At 36.4% G+C, this 15,474-nt stretch overlaps 3 protein-coding genes across 4 annotated transcripts; all 3 read right to left on the bottom strand.

Annotated features, from left to right (window-relative positions):
- Positions 1 to 234: 234 nt before the first annotated feature.
- On the bottom strand, positions 235 to 1,253 carry LOC130731292 (barwin-like). Its single transcript, XM_057583531.1, has 2 exons — positions 803 to 1,253; positions 235 to 633 (listed from the first exon to the last, which is right to left on the bottom strand). Exons 1-2 carry the CDS (start codon positions 1,208 to 1,210, stop codon positions 418 to 420), a joined length of 624 nt encoding a protein of 207 aa, XP_057439514.1. The 5' UTR covers positions 1,211 to 1,253; the 3' UTR covers positions 235 to 417.
- A 1,513-nt stretch (positions 1,254 to 2,766) lies between these two features.
- Positions 2,767 to 8,384, bottom strand: LOC130731291 (protein CHROMATIN REMODELING 35-like). Of its 2 annotated transcripts, none has more exons than XM_057583528.1 (6): positions 8,126 to 8,384; positions 6,996 to 7,495; positions 5,612 to 5,806; positions 5,342 to 5,494; positions 3,187 to 4,896; positions 2,767 to 3,097 (listed from the first exon to the last, which is right to left on the bottom strand). In XM_057583528.1, exons 1-6 carry the CDS (start codon positions 8,172 to 8,174, stop codon positions 3,050 to 3,052), a joined length of 2,655 nt encoding a protein of 884 aa, XP_057439511.1. In that variant the 5' UTR covers positions 8,175 to 8,384; the 3' UTR covers positions 2,767 to 3,049. The 2 variants fall into 2 exon arrangements, with proteins under 2 accessions (XP_057439511.1, XP_057439513.1); XM_057583530.1 differs by having other exon boundaries at positions 3,167 to 4,896; positions 8,126 to 8,383.
- Positions 8,385 to 9,677: 1,293 nt separating this feature from the next.
- Positions 9,678 to 12,527, bottom strand: LOC130731290 (auxin-responsive protein IAA16). The gene is made up of 4 exons (XM_057583527.1): positions 12,152 to 12,527; positions 10,254 to 10,661; positions 10,042 to 10,103; positions 9,678 to 9,938 (listed from the first exon to the last, which is right to left on the bottom strand). The coding sequence occupies exons 1-4, from the start codon at positions 12,403 to 12,405 to the stop codon at positions 9,901 to 9,903; spliced, it is 762 nt and encodes a 253-aa protein (XP_057439510.1). The 5' UTR covers positions 12,406 to 12,527; the 3' UTR covers positions 9,678 to 9,900.
- Positions 12,528 to 15,474: the final 2,947 nt, after the last annotated feature.

Below are 15,474 nucleotides of genomic sequence, written 5' to 3'. Positions count from 1 at the left end.
TTTGAAGCGCTCACTTGGAATGTCACAATTAGAGTTTATTAAGGATCCAACTCCTCATAGAACCAACCATATTTAGTGATTACAGAGGATTTGTAGAAAGATTTGAAACTTGTCAACAAATATTTGACTGCTTGAACATGCGCTTGGGGTCTTTTCATCACAAATCAATTTCCAGTTCGCATCAAATGAAAACTCATAATTTTTTTTACCAAGAGGAAGAAATTAAATTGATGATGATCGATGAACATATATATGAATTTTCATGGTCATTAAGCATAACCAAATCCATTACAAAAGTTCAATTTATTCAGAGCACGTGACATGAGTAAGATTTTCTTTCCAAATGGAAAGATCCTAGCTAGTCTCATATCACTCTCACACAGCAATTATTAAGCAGAAGATTTAGCATTTGATTGTTTAAGCAGCATCGATGATGGAAAGTAAAGGTTTGGACAACTCAAGCTCATTCCCACAATCCACAAACTGATAGCTCACGGTCATATGACCCTGTTGGTATCCAACACCATCGGTGTCCAATTTGCTGAACACGCCCCAGTCCAAATCCAACCCTCCGTTGGCGCACTGATCCACAATCCTCACTGTTTGCTGAGCTCCAGTCCTTGAATTTGTCACCTGCAAATTACAAACATCAATCATTAAATTCATTCATTTATTCGCTGCAACCGCATCAATTCGCATTTGTTCTGCAATTTCACGACGCAGTGACAACCACAACCACAATTTAAAACCTAAACAGATATATAGTATGAACTAAGAAAATTTTGAATTGCTTGTTTCTTACTCGAAGGCATCTTCCACATGAAGCTTGACCGCGAGGTCCAACAGGGCCACAGAAGGCTGTCCAGCCATACTTACTGCGCCATGCCAATGATTTACCGGCGTCCCAGGTGGCGCAGTAAGTGCCGCTGTAGTCCCACCCGACCTGCTCCGGCCGGTAGTAGTGATAGGAGGCGTATACATTTGACGCGCTTTCACCGCCCGGAGTAGGGGTGGGACCCCAGCATCTGCTCTGGCAGCCCTTGGAGGACGAACAATAGTCCTCCGTGTTGCCGCACCAACCGTACTGGCTGCAGCACTGGTTGTTTGGGCATAACTGCCCACCAGCTTGGCTTCCGCACTGCTCACCCATGGCGGTTACAATCAAACATGGCAACAACACCGCTAGCACTGCCTCAACTAATCTTGCCATATCTCCCAATTTAGCTCACAAACTCTGCTTGATATATTTTCCTTCATTTGGCTCACTATTTATATGCATAAAGCCAACAAAATTTATCCCTGTTTTTTAAGTCCATATTATACAATTTTTTTTATCTCTATCCTAAGATCAAACTATCACTTTCCATTTTGCTATTCCTTCCATTATTTTTGTGATGACTGGTAAGATCTTAACATGCCCACGTGTACGCGGCGGCTATGTGTTGAGAGTTAATGAGGGGGGCAGTACTAGTGTGGTTTCAGACGTATGGCTGCTTGTGAAGTTAACGGTGGGATGGGTATGTTAAGATGGGTCAAACTGTCAAAGTATGGTACTGAATATCAACGATCTGGATCTCTTTTGCTCTGAGAACACGGGTAGATGAGTAACAGGCTAACAAATGGGGGCGGCTAAAGGTTGGAATTGGTCAAATATGTTGTCTTGTAAGAACGAGCATCCACATCTTAATTAATTGGAGAGAAGACAAAGTTTCAAATCTATATATGAGTGTTATCTTAGAATAATGACGTACTCACTTTTTCGTGCGGTGAAATAATTCAATTTTATAACATGTTGTATTTCTTCCAACCTATATGAATTTGGATTGAATGGAGTTGGATAACTCTTAAATTCATGCTATCAGTATCAATAAATTTGAGTTGTTTAATCTTTGGTTTGTTAAGTTGTTCTAGGAATGGACATTGAAGAGAGGCATAGTACCTAGAGGTAGAGGGATTGTGCCAAGAGAGAGTGAGAATGAGAGAGAGTGCTGAATTTCAAGTGTTATTTCATCAAATGAGCCAAAAGTCCCCTCCAATTGATAACTACCTCCTATTTATAGAGCTTGGGTACTACCTATTGGGCCAATTGGGCCTCCGAGGTCAAGGCCCAACTGAAGGCCAGGGCCCCGCCTCAGGGCGGGATACATGCTGGGCGTTGCCCCTCTAGGGGCTCGCCAGTCCATAAGTTAAATTGTAAAATTACTCTACCGTCTAATTTAATGAAAAATATAAGGCAGCTGATGATGTTGATTCAAAGGTTCAAGTTTCATAAATGCGTAAATATAAAAGATTGGTGGGTGCAAATATCTGAACAACATTTTTTTTTTGCTTTAAACCCAAAATACAAAATATTCAAAAACCATGGGAAATTTTACATCTATCGTTTAACAGAGCATCATCCTAGTTTATTTATGTTGATTATTTAGGCATTTCTATTTCTATTGAACAAATTGATGTAGAAATATCAGTCATATCATATGCAGCAAATGCACCCTTTAGTTGGGTAGTGCACTATGGGCTGAAGTATATAATCAAGATTGATGCCATATACACCTAACGTGGATTCCATGGCCCCACAGAAGAGATTCATTAGCCCAAGGACTTTTGGGCTGCTGTGGGACCCAAATAAGACACCTAAAAGACTTATCACATTGTATGCAGCAAGCAAATGCATCCTGCTAGCAGGTTTTATTTTTTCATTAGGCCAACAAGATGAAATCACATATTGTATGAGCATCAACACAGTACAGTAATCTCAATTTAAACTGAGTTAATTATTTTGACTACTTATATCTCCTGAAGCAAAGTAATATTAGTATTAGCATCTCAACCAGATAAGCTGATGCAACAGAAATAAAAGACTACAAGCAATTATAACAAGTCAGGAAAGTTTAATACTCTGTACATCTCTACACTCACACAAGAGTGAGGAAGATGGATCACATGTGTACAAAGAGCAAAGACAACTAAGTCAATTAGGCCACTCTCTACAGTCTACATTGTTCAGTATCAACAAATACAGTGGTAAAAATGTGTACCATAAATGCAGTCAACATTTGCTATCCAAGTCCACTGAATCTGAATGCCAACAGTTTACCTGACATACAAATAAAACCAGTATTAGTGAAGAAGAACAGCATGATTGTAACAAAGAGTGGTCTCAAACCTTTTATACAAAGCTTTTACATCTTCTCCTAACATTGGAGTCTCAAGGAGCTCATCACCACATTCATTGACACTAACTGTCTCAACTTGGAAGGCCCTATCACCACAGTACTCATTCCATTCAAACCACATCTTTGAAATCAATTCCTTCTTGAAACAAGTAATGTGATCATCCTCTTCTGGAGAATCAGCAGCTATCAATCGGTACACAAAGACCTTCTTTGTCTGTCCTGGTCGAAATGCACGACCAATAGCTTGACGAGTAACTGACGGGTTCAGATGAACATCCAAAATGAGTACTCGGGATGCCCCAACCAAAGATATGCCCTCTCCACAAGCCTTGATTGAACCAAAGAAGATTTTAGCATCAGGTGAATTGTTGAATTTGTTCATGGACCACTCCCTTTGCTCAGAGCTAGATTCCCCTGAGATTCCGAAGATTTCTTTCCCAAAACTCCAACCTTTCCATTTCATAACTAACCTCTCTAAATATTTCAAAGGTAAGAGATATTGGCTGAACACCAGAAGCTTCTCGTTGGATGATTCACACAAGTTTAGAATGTTCATGAAGAATTTCGACTTCACTCCATCTTTCACATCCAACTTCTCAATTAAATCATCCACCATTTGGTCAGATACAGAGTTTTCACCACATTTATCCGCAACAGGTATCAATCTAGGGTGAAGATACAGCGCACTGCCCATAGAAGATACCTTGAACTTTCTAGATATATTCTTTAATTTCCCAGTTTCATGCTTCTGTCTTGGGGTCAGCTTAAGCAACACAGTAAAATCAACCAGACCAGGAAGCTCATCAAGAAAATCTCCTTTGTAATAGTGAAGTACCTTACTCGTCATCTCACGCAAATCTTGAATAACAGCTATTTTCCTTTTAAAATCCGGGTCCTTCTGCAAAGTGTCCTCCACCAAATCATAGAAAGATTTCTTGCCCGATATATGTACTCTACTGTGAATGCGCTTGACAATAGGCCTAGATGTTTCCATCTTTAGAAACTTTGGCCGAACCAGATTCAAAATATTAAATACCTCCTTCACATGGTTTTGATACAAGGTACCTGACAGTACAACTTTTCTAGGTGTTTTTACCTTTGCAAGGGACTGCACCATATCAGTATTCTCATTCCGCGGATTATGTCCTTCATCTAAAATGAGAATTGAAGGTACCTTAAGCAATATATCTTGGCAAGATATTGATATGCTGTTAGTACTATTATCACAGACAATTGAAGAAAACTGCTTGTACCCCAAGAAAAGGATGCTCTTGCATTCCACCCATTGTTTCAAAACTTCCAACTGCTGTGATCTACTGTCTGCCTTCACAGTGTAAAGATCGTAAAGTGGTATGTCCTCCACTTGCCATGTCTGAAACTCCTTTTTCCAAGTAGATAGTATTCCCTTGGGAAGCACCACCAGAGGTCTAGCATTTGGGTACTTTCCTAGAAAACTTTGCATGAAACTGATTATCATGAATGTCTTCCCAGATCCTGGAGCATGGGCCAAGATGCAGCCCCCAGGATTGTCACCTACAAGGTTTCTGACGAGAAAATTGAACCCTTCAATTTGATGAGACTTCATTTGTTTCATATGCCTAGGATGTGCTGAAATTTCAGTAAACATGATGTCATCTTCAGCAATATTAATTCCATATACATCAACTTTTGCTTTGGCATTCCATGAATCAGCCATGTAAGTTCTTGTGCTCCTTTTAACCTTCAATAAGAAAATAAGAATAAAAAATCATTTTTGATCACTCGCTGTCCCCAGCTATAAGTCATCTCATGTTTTAGTCCAGAACATACAGAATTATGAACTAGGCAATGTTTTACAAAGAAATTGAGCCCAAATAATAAAAATGTCCTGCCTGCTATTAAATTATTATGGTTCAGTAAAGAAGTTCTTGAGTGCTTTATGAAGTTGAATCAAACAAATCACCTATTTTCCCACAAAAGAGGTAGAGGAAACCATAAACTATCAGAAGAGTTTTTGGAACACATTTCTAACTGTTTTAATTTAAGCATTGTTATGTCCTGAGTCAAACATTCAATCTACAAATCTATTTTCAAGCCGCATACTTAAAAAACTCAATTTCACACTAACTATTTTATGACCAAGATTTATAACATGAAAATCATTAACATTGAGACAAGAGTCTAACCTTGTACTGGAACTCAAATATGGTTTCAATTCCTCGGTCAATGACGCCACAAACACGACAAACATAACCAAGATCATCTTTTAAAACAAAAGAATGATCACAGTCGTCTTCTTTTTCAACTTCTTCCTCGGGCGGAGGATTCACAGAAGCATCCTAGTACAAGTACCAATGAAATGGCATGAAAGAAGGAACCGATGAGTAGAAGATATAGCGAATTGACAAAGACAGCCATTCTCACTGAAATGTGAAAACAAGTTAAAGTAAACATACCTTCGAACATTCTACGGCCATTGACATTTCCCTCCAAATATCATCAAGCCCATCATCTTCAGTATCAACCTCATCTTCCTCCTGTACACCAACATAAACACCTTTATCTCTCTGAGTTTTATCTTTAGCAGCCCGAGTTGGCTCAAATTTGAGATCTTCACTTTCTCCATGGTAAGCAATGGGAGCACGATACCCCTATAAACAATTGTTGCACAGCGAATAATAACGCATGTCAGTGAACCAACTTGCATTAAAAAATAAAAAGGAAACATGAAAGACGTGGCAGCATCTTCTCATGAAATATAGCAACAAATTTCAATCCAAATATACAGAATGTTACAAAGGAATCTACCAAAACACACATATCTGATAATCTCTATGAAGAATATTAACACAATACGCTCTGACAAAGAAATTGAAAATTCCAAACTAATACCCACTTGCATGACTACCAAACTTATCACCAAAGGTACAGGAAACCAAATATGTCCATGATTTTTATTTTTTGTATCATCATTTGCATGACTACCAAACTTATCACCAAAGGTACAGGAAACTTTATATGGTATAGAAACATTTAAGTTTAGCAAGACAGCCAACAATTACAAAATTGGGACGCTTGAGGCAAAATGTCAGACTTCGGTGAAACTTATAAAGATCTAACATAGAATTACGCCATGGCACAAGAAATTAAGCACTTATTTTTAAGAGAACTATGCAGTGTTGAGATAGATAGGGATTTAGAATGCTTCAGAATTGCACTTGACTCTTCAACACAGTAATTTTTTCTAATGCTGCATTTCAGTCATATGAGCCTTTTACACAAAGAAGAAACTTTAATGTGGTTAAAAAAATCAGATAACTTTCAGAATTCTGTAGAATGGTGATTAGATCTCTGTAATTATTAAAAATGTTGTGTAAAGAGCTTAAAACATGTACATGGTTCAATGGAGAAACCTTCTGCAACAGCTAAAAGCAACATTTAGGCCCTGCAATAATACCTCTATTTTTACAGAATAAAGCCAAAGATGTATGTTGGTAAGTTATATGTAACGGCACACATAATAATTCAAAGAGTTAAAACAGATAGAACGAGTCATATATGGACGATGGATATAAAAATTACATAATTAACCCTATAAAGCCAGAAGATTCTGCTTTATACTTATGAAAATAAAAGGGCAATATATTTTTAAAATAACAATTAAGGGACAAATAATAAATCAAGAAAGAGTCAATGATATAATTACAATCTTCTGCCACATGTGTTAAAATGAAATACTAAAGTTCCTTCAAATCATCCTAGGAGAAAACATGCCACTAATCCAAATAAAAGCTCACAGAGCTCACATATTTCAAGAATCACAAAACCAGGGGAACTTACCATCATCCTCAATGCAGGAGATTGGAGTGAGTTCGGAAACATTACTTCATTAAATGGAAGAGAAGAATTTTTGTCTCTATCATCTTCCTCATCCGAATCAATAATCACAACAGGCTGTGCTGCAGAAGCATCCTTCTTAGTGTGCTCCTCTTCCAAATCTACTACTTTATCATGTGACATGATGGTGCCTTTTTTATTTTCCAACTTATTACTTTCTTCATTGTGGTTCACAACCACGTTTAATGATTGAGTAACAAGTTTAGGAAACTTTGCAAAGAAAGGGCCCAGTACTTGCATTTTTCGGGTTATAAGGGCCTCTATGTCCTTTGTGACACTTCCAAATTTTCCACTTTCTAAACGATTTAAAAAATCAGAGATTGCAAATGGATTGCTGAAGTCTTCAACATTTGTAGGTGCCTCTGGCACAGCTTTATCATGTGCTGAGTATGGCAGACTATCACTAGATAGTTTCAGTCTTTTATGTCCCTGAGGAGAAATTCCTGGTTTCAGAAAATGAAGTTTGTCAACATCTATCTATATTCTATATGATACTAACATCCATAAATGTATTTTTTGCTGGGGGAAAGACATGAATAAATAGATAAATTTATTAATGGGAGAGATGACAGAAACTATATTCAAAAACTAGAGATATCCCTTGCAAGTGTTGTATACTGAATTAAGCAATTCCATAATCCATATAACCCACTAAATGCATGCATCCTATAGAGCAGCAAAAGCAAATATTCTTAAGACTTGTAGAATTCAGTTGGACTTAAATATGATCCTACATAGACTAATGCAGTTTCAACTTCATTCAAACAAAATAAACTTATTTGATTCTCAAACCCAGTAACAAGCACACTCAGTAACAAAAAGGGTTGCAAACAAATTACAGATACAAATGAATGCCACAAAGTTACATTATATCATCAAAAACAGAATTAAGTAAGTGAAAAGGACACAACTTTACACTGAGAAAACAATTGACGAAAAATGCATGCAGGTGAAAACAAAACACAAAATACATACACTGGGATAGTGGTATGTTCCTGATTATCAGCATTAAGGAAAATAATTAACCAAGAATTGAAAAAGATAAAAACTTTTGAGAAGGGAATGAAGAATACCACTTGAGGCAGGGCGTTTAGGTGGTAACACATCAATTGCTGCCTCCATTTGATGACTGACTATGCGAAAACTGAAAAAAAAATTAAACGGAAAGAAAAAGATCGAATGTTTTTCTTGAAATTGAGATGAAGAGAGTTACGTGACAGAAATGGAGGAAGAAGAGAAAAAGGCAGGATTTTGATGAGTGTGGAAGGGGGAGAGTGTGTGAGAGTGTTGGTTCAGAGTGAAAGCATGTTTGATTAATGGGTTGTGAATGTGACAAAATAAAAGAGGGGAAATAGAAATATTTGATGTGATATATCATATTTAATAGAATAAATAAAAATAGAGAAAAATGACGTGTCTATTGAATGTCTGCGCTATTTGTATGTATGAAAATCATAACTAAAACTAAATATATTTTACTTGGGGTTGTCTAAATGACCCATGATAAAGTTTGGGTTAAATAACTCATCATCCAATCACATTGGAGATAAATGAGTTGGAAATAAATTAATAAATAAAATATGGAAATTTCAACTCACTTATCTTCAATGTGATTGGATGGTGGGTTATTCAACTCGCTAATGCTATTTTGCACGACACCTGAATGAACAATCCAGCACAACCGAGTGTTTTTCTTGGCTCAATATGTTTTTTCAAATAATAAAATAATTAGAAACATAGAATCTAATGGGTAGTGTAGAGTCGTGCCTATTTTTGTTGTGCAATATAGCAATACTCATTCACTTTTCATTTTTCTAAATTATTTTACGGTATTCTGATATTTTATAGGGATTTTTATTTTTTTTATTTCTTGATGCAAGGAAACCAATGTTTGCTTGGAGCGCTAGATTGAATGGACATCTGACTGCCAAGCGCCAGAGTGTTGGAGTGTCTGCATCACTGGAGCAATGCACAACACTGAAAATTATCAACATTGAAGCGTTGCTGATAATGACTCAATGTTTGCATGTTTTTCTGAACATAAGCAATTGTCGAGGACCTTTACTAAGGTTTGGAGGCTACTTCATTTCAAGCAGTAGGTACCTTGGGCTTGCTTGTTCTTCTTTAAATTTCTTGCTAAGTCCCAGACTCTTTTGTACTAGAGGATGATGAATCTGATGAAGATTACTATGTCTAGATGATCCTGGCTAAGTGGTTAAAAGAAGAATCTTAGTGTTTAAAATTGCCCATTTAAAATATTAGAGACTTAGTAATTAGTATGCACAATCATGATATATGATAGACCAAAAGTCCAAAGGTTTAAGTCAAACAGGTCCTTGATGAAAATTTGTTGCATGAGGAATATGCTTTAGTATGGCCCAGCTTATAGCTATTTTTTTTAACCCCTATTTTCGTGGATCCAGTGTATTTGCTTCCTCAAACCAATTGGATGTCCTAGTCCCTGATAATGTGACCGATTAAGGGCAGGTTGCACTAATGTGCCTAACAAATGATATATTGCTTATAAGACCCAAACACTATAAAGTTAATACGTATACGGTACAATACGCGCAATTACGGACAACTACATGTGTTGACATTCTCATTAGACAAGCACACCAACTATAGACAATATCACATTTTAATTTCACTTGGAAACAACCAAGAGCTCATTCATATATAACATACTCTATTATTTTTCCTCCATAACAATTTCCAAATATTTTCTCATACATACAAGAAAATTATTTCTAAACTTTTTTGCCAAAAAAACATTATATGACTTGGCTCCTAATTAGACTCGACCAAGCAGGTTTTTTGTTGAACTTGGACTTCAAAACTTAACTTTTCAGCTTCTGTTCTTGCACTTTTCCACTGCTCTCGGTGCTGCAAATTAAGAAATAACATTTACAATCATCACACATCAATCAATTAAGACAAGATTTTCTATGGATATTGAAGCTTAATTAATTTGGATTGGATTACTAACCTAGCCCGATTGCCTCAGATCCTTTCATTATTCGCAGGCGCTTGCATGATCCCACAAACATCCTGTAAAATAATCTTAATTAGCAGTGATTAAGGTAATTCTAAAGTGAATCATGTTAATTAGTTATGGTTTTACTACTAAATGTGATAGTATACATATTTACGATATGCTATTTGTGTTAGAATTAATTTGCAGATAAGAACGAGACTCACTCCCATGGGACATCACCCACTAGCATCCAATCTCCATCTTTGTCTTCATATGTCGGCACATAATCAGAGCCATTCAGAAGATCTATCAATTTGCTCTCATTCATGAAGTCCTTCACGCCTTGGGAGCCACATTTGGCGACGGTGAAGGAACTGAACATTTTAGACAGCGCCTCCGAGAGCTCTTGGTAGCTCTTGTACAATTTCAAGTCCACCTTGCGTAGGTAAGGTGCACCGTCCATGCTCACCTTCACGAAAGCCGTGCCGGGGTTGGCAGCGTTGTTGCCGCCGCTGGCAGTTGCGGTGGAGGTGATGGTGGCCTTCTCTGCTTCATTAATATTGTTGCTCTTTTGAACGTTAACAATGTTCTTTCTGAATGAACGAACTGGTGGCCAACCAACCACTTGTGCCCTGGAAATTATTCAAGATTAAACACATCAATAAATAATGTTATCTTCTTTTTTTTTTGCATTTAATAAATCAATGTGACGGATAATGCACGAAAATAATTGTCAAGAGTCGTATCGTGTGGTTAATTTGGTACTACTTTTGTGTTTGACATGAATCTTATGTGAAAACTCTCTCATGCATCATTATGTATCATCATGTAGAGTTTTCATATCTATCTCTCTTTATTATGCTAAATATGTGGAATCCTTTAAATTTTCAATAAGTGAAATAGACACAATATTTCATCAAACATTGTCGTGTTCCATGAGATAACTCAAATCCGTGTTTGACATGACACTAGGCTAGAAAACTTTATACAGTTACTGGCACTCACCTCAACACTATTTCTTCAACACTCTTTCTTTTATTGAAAGTGAAACTCATATTTTTACTCAATCCCAAACCCACTTAATGTTAAAGTAAGTACTAGTCTTTTTCATAGTTTTATTGTTTTTTCCCTCTTTTCCTCATTGGCTGGTTGGAGTATGAGGAATTGTTGAGTGGTTGAGAAAAGCAAGATTCCGTGTGTCTTGTCCTTTTCCATTGTCTACCCGACAATGAACCATGCCACACGCACAAGAATTCCAACCAAAACCATCCAACTTTTCTTTGCTTAAAATCTGGATCTCATTTTACTTTTCCACCTTGAAATCCGGATGCATAATACAAAATAACATTAACAGTCCTTTATACTTTTTTTTTGTGAAAGGTAGATTAAGGTAGATTAGTAGACATGAGACTAATCTCTTCAAAACTTGGAAATCACATAAAGTGAATATGTATCTCCTAACGACTCATTCCCATACGCATTTTCGAATGATTAGATCCTGAATTAAATACTTACAGAGCTCAACTCTCTAACAACTATGTTAAATCTTGTCAATTTTTTCCCTCTATTTCCACCTAAAAAAAACTAGAGACAAATCATCCTCATTTTGGAATGCCTAATTCAAATATCATTGTGATTAGTTAATATAATTGAGAATTTCAAAGAAGCCACATGTGTCCTAACTTTCAATTGAGAATTTCAATGGGAAAAATCCCAAAGGGAATCCTATACCAAAGATAATCCTTCCCTCTTCTTCATGACTTCCCAAATTCTCTAAACTCTCTAAAGTGAAATTGAACAAATTCTCTTCAAGGCTTGGTACTTTGAAAACAGGGGCATGACTGATGACCCTTCATTAATAAGTCCAATTAAGAAGATCTACACACTTTCCCTCTTAGATTAAGTGGATCTTTGGTTCCACTATATTAATTAGCATAGAATCTAAAGTTTGCTCAGAAGCTAAAATTTGTAATAAATTAAAGCATAATTTCACCGTAAGAACAAACAAACATGGTATAAAATTAATCAAACCATTATGCATGCAATAAACATTAAAGACAGAGACAATAAGAGCTTCAAGAAACAGAGGAAGTTAAAAGGAAGAACAGGAAGAAGAACTAACTTTGCAGGTGGTGATTTTGCTGGGTTCCTAGACTCTTTAGAAACAGAGGAGGAAGAAGATCCTGAGCCCAAGACATTGTTTGTTGAAGAAAGATTGAGCTTTAAATCCACAGTTTTTGTGTCTGAAAAAACTCTCTTTCCATTCAATGTGCTCTTGAGGGTGGAATCTCCTTCCTTTCCACTCAGAGGAAGACCGAGTCGCAGCTCGGTCTCTTCAAAATGGATCATGCTGTACTTGTCTCTCTCTGCCTCCATAGATAATAAAGTTAAGAAACCTTAAACAATGTTTCAGAATTGAGATTGAGATGTTGGGTGAGGAGAATGAGGCCTGTGTTTTATGTGATGAGGTTAAAGGTTTTGGTGATATAATAATGTGGAATGAGATTTGATTTGAGTGTGTTGTGTGGTAAATTGGAGCATCGGCGGTGAAGATGTTGCCACGTGTAAGAGATTCTCATGGTTGGATCTTGTTGGGAGATGATATCACAAAATAATGAAAAATAAATGTGGTGTGCCTCTAATGGTGGTGGACAATGTCTTTCATCCCAATCAATTTGGTTCTGCCTGTCTTTCATATGTTTGCACAAATCATTCATTAGTTGGTTTTAAATCTTAATAATTCACAAGTAAATATATAATTCAAGTCTAAGTTTTTGGGTATCACGCATTGAATTGACTCAAGGTACCACAGCAAACACCATATAATGAAAATGATAGAACGGAGAAAAAATACCTCTAAACTACTTGAGAGAGCGTCAATAACATGTCGAGAAGGTCAACAGAGGGTCACTCTTTAAAATTTAAACCCGAACCTAAACCAATTGTATTAACTTATATTGACAATTATATTCAAGTTTAAGTTTTTTTTTTTTTTACAGAATTCAAGTTAGTTATACGTTATTATCATATATTTTTGTCATCTTCATAAAATAAGTTTTGTAATTGAGAATTATTATGTGGAAATTAAAAAGAAGGTTTACTGTTTTTTTATAAGGCATACATTCTTTTTAGTCTTTGCATACTCATCCTTAATTTGTCCACTGTTCTCGCAGCCCTCTAAAGCGGTCCCATGCATAGGTAGGGGCCAATCACTGTTCTGGTTTTAATTAGGAAAGTGTCCCTGTAACAGGTCATCTAATTTGTTGCATTTACAAAAATGTTACACCATATATGTTGTTAAATAGTTGAGGCCTTGAGGGCAGTGTATAAATTTCACCCATATTAAAAAGTTTTTGAAATTTAAAAAGGTCATTTTGTTTTGAAAGGATTTTGTATGCCCACTTTATTCTCATTGAAATACTTCTCGTCATCTCCGGTCACTCATCGAAGTTCAACCACCTATCTAGCCGCACCTCTGAACTCCAACTATAGTCATGAAGCGTCATGATTTGCAAAACGAGTGACCGCTATAATTTGTTTGTTTCAGCCTTGACATCAAGTTTTAATTAGGTTTTTGAAACTAAAATGTGATGGTGATTTCGTCCACCATAGCCACATTTATTCAGAATTTCTGGCCATGATCGTTTCGCAACCTCAATCCAAAACCTTGATCATATCATGATTAATATTTGAGGCCATGTATACTAACCAGATTGGAAATGCATGCATATCAGACAGTGAAGTAACCAAATGAGAAGTTAATATATGCATCAACACCCCTCGTGTGGGCGTGTGACTATGAACCCCATCTGCTACCTGCCTACCTCCCAATTCCCATGTCTGTCCTGCCCATGTCATAGGTCCCGCACGTGTGCATTCACTCTGGCACTCACTCACTGGTTTCTCTTCGGCTCTTCCCATCCAATCCATAAAGGCAATGCAACCAGGCTCTTTTATGGCACCACACGTGTGGCATTTATGTGCTGAACATGGGCTTTCTTGATAGGGTTAGAGAAAGCACAAAACATAGGAAAGTGTTATAAGTACTAGCTAGTCTCAATATTGTTAAGCTATTTCAAGAACTAAACTCAACACCATGGATTGAAAACTAGAGTTAATATAATAATGGTTTCTAAAGCCCTCATAAGTGTCATAACTATCTGCTACTATCATTGATGCTAAAATTAAAATCAACTATGGATAGATATTTGTTTCCATTTATTCATTATCTTTTATACATTAGTTTGATTTGAGGATAGGACAATATTCATTTTATTTTGGTAAACAAAACTTGGGGTGGGCCTTTATGCAAAAATACATTGGGCCTTATGATGGACGGTTTTCCAAAGAAGCAATAATGTCTTTATTGGGTGGGTAAGAGGTTGTAGATTAAGCAAGGAAGCCCAGACTAGTCTAAAGAAATTGCCCAACAAAGTATTATTAATTTAAGGGGAATATCTATTTGTTTTTTGTTTACATGAGGAAAAAGAAAAACAGAAAGAAAACTAAGGACAAACGTCTAAATACAATGATCCATGAATCTCAGTCGGTGGTTGTTCCCACACTGCGTGTGATGAAGTTTCCCGATTCGCCTTCCTAGCAAGGAAATCTGCCGCTTGATCTGCTCTCGTGGGACGTGAGTAAACAGGACTCGCCAATCTTTCTTCAAGCATTCCCTTGTCTGCATAATGGACTCTCTATGCTAGTAAGTATCCACTGCCATTGTGCTCCCAATAACACGTACCACATCAACACATATGTTTGGCAAACCAAACTTCTAATCACGAGTCTCCAAGTGTGATCAAGTCCAAGCTCTACTGCCCAAAGCTCTAATCCAAATGCAGGCCCGTGTTCCCGGCTCTCCGACACCGCTGACTTCCAATTTCCTTCTGTTGTGTGTAACACGACTGCCCCTAGTATTAAAGGTTATAGCTATTTGGGCACCAACAGTGTTTTATACTTATTTGTAAATAAAGAATTAAATCAAATAAATAATGAAATGATAATTTCGTAAATTTGGATTGCTCATCATTATATAATTCTTTTCTAATATATATTAATATTAGAGGAGGAGATGATTGATGCAATATGTTAGATAATTAGAAAAAATCTTTTAAATTTTAATGGATTATAATCTCAGCATTACATATATATTTTTATATTGTAGATCATGAGAAAGAATAAAAGGAGAAATCATGGGATTCCTGTAAATATGTAGTAAATTAGGCTTGAGACTTTTCCTAATTTAAAGAGATAATAAAAACGGCTTCAAGATTTGTTTTGGAAATAAATTTAGTAAGGAATAATCTAGATAAATCTTAGATAATTAGGGCAAATCTTTTAAAATTCGGTTTCAAGATAATATAACACAACATAAGAGAATCTATCAAATGAAATGACACGTGAATTTTTTTTTATGAGAATTAACCTGAGAATGACACGTGA

The sequence above is a fragment of the Lotus japonicus genome, chromosome 1, assembly GCF_012489685.1.
Source record: "Lotus japonicus ecotype B-129 chromosome 1, LjGifu_v1.2".
Taxonomy (NCBI): Eukaryota; Viridiplantae; Streptophyta; class Magnoliopsida; order Fabales; family Fabaceae; genus Lotus; species Lotus japonicus.
The sequence above is the reverse complement of the archived record's forward strand: the minus strand, read 5'-3'. Positions and strand labels throughout refer to the sequence as shown.

What these genes read in the sequence shown, in the direction of transcription:
- LOC130731291 (XM_057583528.1), bottom strand. Translation starts at nt 8,174, where the DNA reads ATGGAGGCAGCAATTGATGTGTTACCACCTAAACGCCCTGCCTCAAGT. An exon ending in CTCCTGCATTGAGGATGATG is followed by an intron (nt 5,807 to 6,995) that starts GTAAGTTCCCCT and finishes AATTGTTTATAG; the next exon opens with GGGTATCGTGCTCCCATTGC. An exon ending in CTCCAATGTTAGGAGAAGAT is followed by an intron (nt 3,098 to 3,186) that starts GTAAAAGCTTTG and finishes TTTGTATGTCAG; the next exon opens with GTAAACTGTTGGCATTCAGA.
- LOC130731292 (XM_057583531.1), bottom strand. Translation starts at nt 1,210, where the DNA reads ATGGCAAGATTAGTTGAGGCAGTGCTAGCGGTGTTGTTGCCATGTTTG. An exon ending in CATGTGGAAGATGCCTTCGA is followed by an intron (nt 634 to 802) that starts GTAAGAAACAAG and finishes TGTAATTTGCAG; the next exon opens with GTGACAAATTCAAGGACTGG.
- LOC130731290 (XM_057583527.1), bottom strand. Translation starts at nt 12,405, where the DNA reads ATGGAGGCAGAGAGAGACAAGTACAGCATGATCCATTTTGAAGAGACC. An exon ending in GCAAAATCACCACCTGCAAA is followed by an intron (nt 10,662 to 12,151) that starts GTTAGTTCTTCT and finishes AATAATTTCCAG; the next exon opens with GGCACAAGTGGTTGGTTGGC. An exon ending in ATCTGAGGCAATCGGGCTAG is followed by an intron (nt 9,939 to 10,041) that starts GTTAGTAATCCA and finishes CTTAATTTGCAG; the next exon opens with CACCGAGAGCAGTGGAAAAG.